The sequence below is a fragment of the Arachis ipaensis genome, chromosome B02, assembly GCF_000816755.2.
Source record: "Arachis ipaensis cultivar K30076 chromosome B02, Araip1.1, whole genome shotgun sequence".
Taxonomy (NCBI): domain Eukaryota; kingdom Viridiplantae; phylum Streptophyta; class Magnoliopsida; order Fabales; family Fabaceae; genus Arachis; species Arachis ipaensis.
Genome location: NC_029786.2, coordinates 9022413 through 9029470, shown reverse-complemented (window position 1 = coordinate 9029470; position 7058 = coordinate 9022413). Strand labels below are relative to the sequence as shown.

Below are 7058 nucleotides of genomic sequence, written 5' to 3'. Positions count from 1 at the left end.
CGGATAGCCGGATACGACTCCGATCGAATCCAATAATAATAAGTTAACCAGAGGTAGAAGACGCGAGAGTGAGTGAGGGAAGCAGGTGAGGTGAAGAGTGAAGAAGCAGCAATAATGCAACGCGCAAGATCGCTCCTAACAAGGTTTAATCCAATCGCATACAGATACAGATACAGATGCCAAAGCCGAACCCTGTGTTCTTCTTCGAACGAGGAAGTTGTGGTTGTTGAAGGAAACGGTTACTCGAGAATGGCAATTCTCAACAGACCCACTGCTCTCAACGCCCTCAACACCTCCATGGTATTATTATTATTTGATAATTTCTGTTTAATTAATCATTATTTGTGGTTTGTCTCGCTGACTGACTCAACTCAGGTGGCTACCCTCACCAAACTTTACCGAGCTTGGGAAGATAACCCCGACGTTGGCTTTGTCACCATCAAGGTAACTAACTAACTAACTAACTAACTAATTAAAGCTTGTATTGTTTAGCTTCTTAGACACTCTTGTTCTCAATTTTGTTATGAAGGGCAGTGGTCGGGCATTTGCAGCTGGCGGTGATATTGTCGCCATTTACCATTTCATCAACAGAGGTCCAACTCATCTCAATCATTTTACTTTCCTTTTTCTTTTTCATATCATTCTTATTCCCTTCCCATTCACGCAGCCAACATGGAAGCCTGCAAGGAATTCTTCCGAACAATATATCGTTTTATTTACGTCATAGGTACATATATGAAGCCACATGTGAGTACTACTTTTCGATTCTTTCTTTCATCACATGCATTGCCTCTTCTCGTGATTCAGTTCCTTTATATTCAACTGTAAGCTGTGATCTTCGTGCAGATCGCTCTTCTGAATGGCATTACCATGGGTGGTGGAGCTGGAATTTCAATCCCCGGCACTTTTCGAGTTGCAACCGACAAAACTGTATGTAATGTAACATAACAAACTTTCTTGCTCATTCTCTAGCATTTCATGAAATGTGAGATAGTATTTATGGATTTCTTCATGTATATGTATGGATCAAGCATCAGGAGGTTGGTAGAGTGAGAAAATAAGTGTCTAATTACTCTTAGATTAAAGTGACAAATAAACATTTTAGAATTTACATTTCGGACAAATTAGTCCTTAAAGAAAAAAAAACCAATGAAGTCTTCCAAAATAACAGACGTGGACAAGTTAGTTCAAATTAAGACCTTCTACCTTAATCATAGGGGCTAATTTGAAGGTAGTGTATATATATCTGCTATTCTTAAGACTTTATTGGTACCATTTTTTAGGGATTAATCTGTTCAAAGTGTAAATCCTCATAGATTTATTTGTCTCTTTACTCTTACTTTTAAATTAAGATAATGAGGTTCACATAAGATGGAAATTACAAATTCAATGGTAGTTACTTCCCCACTTTATCACTTTATCATTGGGGGTTTGGTCATCTAAGTAATTCAAGATACCTTAAACGCCTGACAAAACTAATTAAGCAGCACACGGGTTCATAAGTTACAGGCACACATTGGGTCTATGAATATTGATTCTCTACAAATCTTCAACAGAATTCATCACGTTGAATTAACCAAAATATAATGATTATAACATATCCCTATTTTTCAGATTTTTGCTACCCCTGAAGTTCTTATTGGATTTCACCCTGATGCTGGAGCATCTTTCTACCTTTCACATTTACCTGGTCACTTAGGTATGATTATGTGTATATCTAATTTGCAAGTTTGGACATTTAGATACGTCCTAGTTGTTAAAATTTGTTATTTGGAAACATTACTTTCAATTTTTCCCCCCTTCTACTTTTGCAAGTTATAGAATCACTGAGGTTCTGAATGGTGACTAAGATATGAAAGTTATTTTTCAAATTCCCAATGCTTACTCGTTCATTCTTGTTTCTGACATCATGTTCACAGGACAAAATGGTTAATGGGATAATCCTCCTATTTTATGTGAAAATTATTGAAGGGAATTTCATGGGTTCAGAAGATCAGAACTATTCATCTATTAAAAACATGATTGATAAAATTCCTCTCTAGCCTTTCTTTGTTTGATAGGTTGTTATTGTATGTACTATGTAGGCGAATACTTGGCCCTAACAGGGGAAAAGCTCAATGGAGTAGAGATGGTTACTTGTGGACTTGCTACACACTACTCACTAACTGCAGTTTAGTTCTGTTAGACCCTGCTTGCTTGCTTGCTTTATTTCAAAATTTAATGGACTTTTCAAGCTCAAGCTATCATTTTGTTCTATAGAGGCTCCCGTTAATTGAAGAACAGCTGGGGAAATTAGTTACTGATGATCCTTCTGTCATTGAAACCACTTTAGAACAGTATGGTGACCTTGTACACTCAGATAGCAGTAGTGTACTTCAAAGGTTTGTCTTATCTTTTAAGTGTTGTCTTTTTCTTTTTAATTTTGGGATGCAAAAGAGAAAATACAAAAAATGGGCAGAAATTACAAGAGGGGAGGAAAATATACTCTTTTTAGGATTATGTCCAGGAAAAAAGTGAAAAGAATATATATTTTTTTAAATATCTTGTTTTCACGTCAATAAACATTCAAAATGGAAACAGACAATGTTTCGACAAACTAAACGTATTAGTACATATCACGAAATACCCCTCCCTTGCTTTTAAATTGAGCCTAAATGGTTGTTAGTAGCAGAAGCCTACAAGAAAATAAGGAAAAAGTCCCATAGCTGTTTAGATGCTCTCTTTACTAACTTTATTTCTTATATTCTGATTCACAGTTTAAGATAGCCCATTTTTCTACTTTTCATTTTCTTCAGGATTGAAATTGTAGATAAATGCTTTTGCCATGACACAGTGGAAGAGATTGTTGATTCTTTGGTGAGCTTTACATCTACCGTTAAATTTAAGTACCTCCAGCACAGCTTTATGTTAGAATTTCATTTCTTCTGCTGCTAAAATGTCTTTAGTGTTGCTCTTAGTTGTAGTCTCTTATCTGGTTAACTCTATTTGTACCAGCTAATCTTTGATTAACATCTATCTATTGTGAGTGGCTTAACTTTCTGGTAACAGTGCACAGTTTCTTTTTTCCATCTAATTAGTGTTGCTCTTAGTTGTAGTCTCTTATCTGGTTAACTCTATTTGTACCAGCTAATCTTTGATTAACATCTATCTATTGTGAGTGGCTTAACTTTCTGGTAACAGTTTACGTTTTTTTTTTCCATCTAATTACTTAAATTTCCATTAAGAAAGAGTGGCAAGTGAAACAAATGATGCATGGTGCATTTCTACCCTAAATAGACTTAAAGAAGCTTCGCCATTGAGCTTGAAGGTTTCCTTGAGATCAGTGAGTTTCTTTTTCTTGTCAAAACTCATTTGAGTTCTTGATTACTATGCTTTCTTCCTTCCATACGAGAAGCCGCTTACTATAATGTAAACCGTATAACTGATGCAGATACGAGAGGGTAGATTTCAGACTCTTGACCAGTGCTTGTCACGTGAGTACCATATGACTTTACAAGCAACATCTAAGCAGATTTCTGGTGACTTTTGTGAGGTAATGAACATTGCCAGTAGTACAAATCCAACATCACTCAAAGATGAGGTTTCTAGATGGTTTATAAATGTGAGACATTCCTCGCCCTATGAGCTAGTTTTGGGGTTGAGTTAGGTTCACTCAATCTCAATTCTAATATGATATTAGAGTCTATCTGATCCAATATTATTGGGTCATCTACTTGCAAATATTCACATTCTAGACGAAACAAACTACTTGTATCTAATTTAACGTGAATTGCTTTGAATTGTTTTTAGGGGATAAGGTCTCGTGTGGTGGATAAGGACTTTGCACCAAAGGTACCAAGTTGAAGATCTTATCAAAGTTTTTGATAATATCATCTGTTAAAGACAACAGTGTTATGCATATCATTGGTTTTGACTTTTGACACAAATAATTCATTTCGAAGAATCTCATCAATGGTTTTCTTCCTATTTATCTTTAAACACTATAATATAAAATTGATATCCAAATATATGCAGTGGGATCCTCCAACATTGGAAAAGGTGTCTCAAGACATGGTGGATCAGTACTTCTCACCTCTAAGTGAATTTGAACCTGGTCTAGGGCTCCCCACAAAAGTTCGAGAAGCATTTTTGTAATTTCTCTTTATCTTGAAATGCTTCAAAAGGTACAACCATCGGTATTGGTCAATCTGGCTCTCCAATAAACAATCCTTTTGGATAAGAGAGAAAATTGGAGGATTGATGTCTCTGAAAGTGGCTCTCCAGATAAACATCTTTAGTCTTCGAAAAAGGAAATGACGAAATTGATATTCATATAAGCAATTCTTAATGTGCATCTTAGAGAGATTTTATTGGTACTATTGCTACTATTGCCTAGCAATTAAATAGGGGTATTTATCTAAATTCGATCAGACAATTACGGATATTAATCCGACTGCATACTAATAGGATCGCGGATTTGAGGTAGGGTATCAGCAAATCCGATCCGTCGCAAAAATAAATAAATAAGTAAATAAGAATAAATATGTTAAAAAAAATGAAAAAAAAAATTTTTATTAATATTTTTTAATAAAAATAACTTTTTAAAAAAATTTTATGTTTTGTGAATATATTCGATTCGATATGCAAATATGTGAATCGGATCCTAACTTAAAAATGATAAATATTAAATCTGATTCGATTCGTCGATTTTAGTGTGGATCGAAATTTTGCTCATACTCGATCTAATTTTTACCCTTTCCTAGTGACCTTGGATTTCCAAGCTGTGGTGATAATATCATGCAGGGTAATAATATCCAAAATTTTAAATCATAGTAAACTTATTTATTCTCTATGAAATTAATGTTGAGTTTCTGTTCATCCAATGACTGACTACGGGGTGCCGCATGTTATGTGCAGCTTGCTTGCATTGCTGACTCTCTCTATATATATCATATCTATATGAGCTATCCCATCATTCCCATGTGTATATTACTCATTATACATGCGTCAAACCTTTAGCCTATTAAATGTCAGATCATTTTAGGTGTTCACACCTTTCTGTTCTTTTCTTCGGCGGTCAGTTTTTTTTTGTCATATTCGGCGGTCAGTTTATACCTTGTATTAAAATGCGAGTTATCTCGTTGTTTCGATTGAATATTATATAACTAAATTGAGTGCTAGACTTTTGTTATCAAGGTGACTAATATAGGAAAATAATTAACATCTTTCCCATGTATAAATATAATTAATAATTAATAATTGATTACTCATATGTAATTTCACTACAAAATAGTATGTAGTTATCACGTTACAGCTACACAGACAGATCCGAATCTGAGATGCATAATAAAAGGAAAAAAATATATGAGATAAATTAATTATTAGATAATACTACATAGAATGTGGGCCTCTTGTTTCAATGCATATACAACCAGGAATACAAGTGCAACCGAACTATAGCTTTGTCGAGTCTTGAAGAATATATACATAGTGAATGGGAAAAGAAGATCAAAAGATGGGGAGTAGGGTAGATAATAAGTACCTGCCAGTGGTGGCAATGGTGCTGCTACAGGTGATATATGCAGGTATTGCCATTGGAACAAGGACTGTCTTAGTAGAGGGAATGAGCCCAAGGGTCTTTGTTGTCTACCGCCAACTTATGGCAACTCTTGTCATTGTTCCCGTCGCTTATTTCTCTGGGTACTACCTCTTTCTTATTCTTCTAATTACTTTCTTAGTTTCTTAATTACTTGATGATTTTAATGACATGAAATCACTTAGTTTCTTAGTTTTTTGGATTTAAGTGAATTTTTTCTAAACTTTTAAGTTCCGTTTTGATACCATATTATGAAATGACTTTTTTTCAAAAGGTTAAATGTATAGGAGGGAGTACAAATATATCTAAAGCTGGAAATATTAGTCATATCTACGAGTACATATTCTAACCCAATCCATCTGGGTAGAGTTGGCAACTGATTCGCAGTGAGATTGAGTTGAGAATGAAGCGAATAAAGTTATGTACGGATTTAGGCCTATACCTATCCAACTTACTCGTACTGTATCCCTGTTATATTATTATTATATGTAGTTAAAAATTTATGTATAATGAAGTTGATGGGGATATTTTGTTTTGAGGAGTGTTAGGGTCAGTAACTTTTGTGTTTCGTAACTATCAATTAGACATCAATAATGTTTTTAATGGTGTGAGATTAAATCTAATAGTGTGGAACTATTTAATTTTCTTTTGATAGTTAAATGTTGGCTAACTTTTTAAAAAGTTGATGCTACTAGACTTTTCTTTTTTTTATTTTATAGTTTTATACATGTATGGTGAAATTTATGAATTGATAATGATATTATTTGTAATTTTAACATGGATTTCATTATAATTTTGTTGTTTTTAATGTTAATATGATCTTAATTTTGTATTTTCTGTTTTATTAGTTTGTTTATGAAATATATAAAATAATTAAATATTGTGTTTGATAAATTTTAATTTTGTTGCGAGTAGGATCAAATGAAGAATTTTAGGGTACTAATAAAGTTAAGATTGAGCTTTATAGAAATTTTAAATTTGCGAGTTTTGTTAGAGTGGAATCTAAACCTGTCGTACCCTAACCATTATCACCCCTAATTATATTTGTAACAGTTGTTCTCTAATTTTATTTCATGCAGGAGAAACTCTGGCTCGTGGTCCTTAAGTTTTAGGAGTTTTTGTCTCATATTCCTTGCTTCACTAATTGGGTTTGTGGTTTCCATTCTCTCTCTCTATTTCTGTATATGTTAATAATGATGGTTTAGTAGTGATGTGAGATTACTTAGTGTAAGTTTAATTTATGTTATAGTATTTGGAATATATATAAATACATACAGTGTGACGTTGAATCAGAATCTATTGTATGAGGGTCTATATCTGGTTTCCTCTTCAGTTGCAAGTGCAATGGCCAATCTTCTCCCAGCTCTCACTTTTCTTATAGCAGCTCTTCTTCGGTAACTAATCAATGCCCATTAATTCCTTCCATTATGCTCTTCATATTGATCTACATATATAAACAGAGTTAAAACGAAAATAGTATCAT

The 7058-nt window shown here is 33.7% G+C and overlaps 2 protein-coding genes across 5 annotated transcripts in view; both read left to right on the top strand.

The window, feature by feature from the left end:
* Positions 1-4401, top strand: LOC107624812 (3-hydroxyisobutyryl-CoA hydrolase-like protein 1, mitochondrial). Of its 2 annotated transcripts, none has more exons than XM_021115370.1 (13): positions 1-300; positions 376-444; positions 530-593; positions 668-747; positions 847-939; positions 1615-1699; positions 2085-2170; positions 2260-2381; positions 2796-2856; positions 3224-3322; positions 3431-3532; positions 3790-3831; positions 4015-4401. In XM_021115370.1, the coding sequence occupies exons 1-13, from the start codon at positions 115-117 to the stop codon at positions 4132-4134; spliced, it is 1209 nt and encodes a 402-aa protein (XP_020971029.1). In that variant the 5' UTR covers positions 1-114; the 3' UTR covers positions 4135-4401. The 2 variants fall into 2 exon arrangements, with proteins under 2 accessions (XP_020971029.1, XP_016182758.1); XM_016327272.2 differs by having other exon boundaries at positions 3-300; positions 847-930.
* Positions 5235-7058, top strand: part of LOC107624811 (WAT1-related protein At4g30420) — a 4825-nt gene continuing 3001 nt past the window's right edge. Inside the window, exons 1-3 of one of the 3 annotated variants that reach the window (XM_016327271.2) lie at positions 5235-5679; positions 6655-6723; positions 6853-6969. In XM_016327271.2, the coding sequence (XP_016182757.1) occupies positions 5474-5679; positions 6655-6723; positions 6853-6969 (392 nt within the window). In that variant the 5' untranslated portion in view covers positions 5235-5473. The remainder of the gene's footprint in view (positions 5680-6654; positions 6724-6852; positions 6970-7058) is intronic. The other 2 variants (XM_016327270.2, XM_021115369.1) reach the window with 2 other exon arrangements.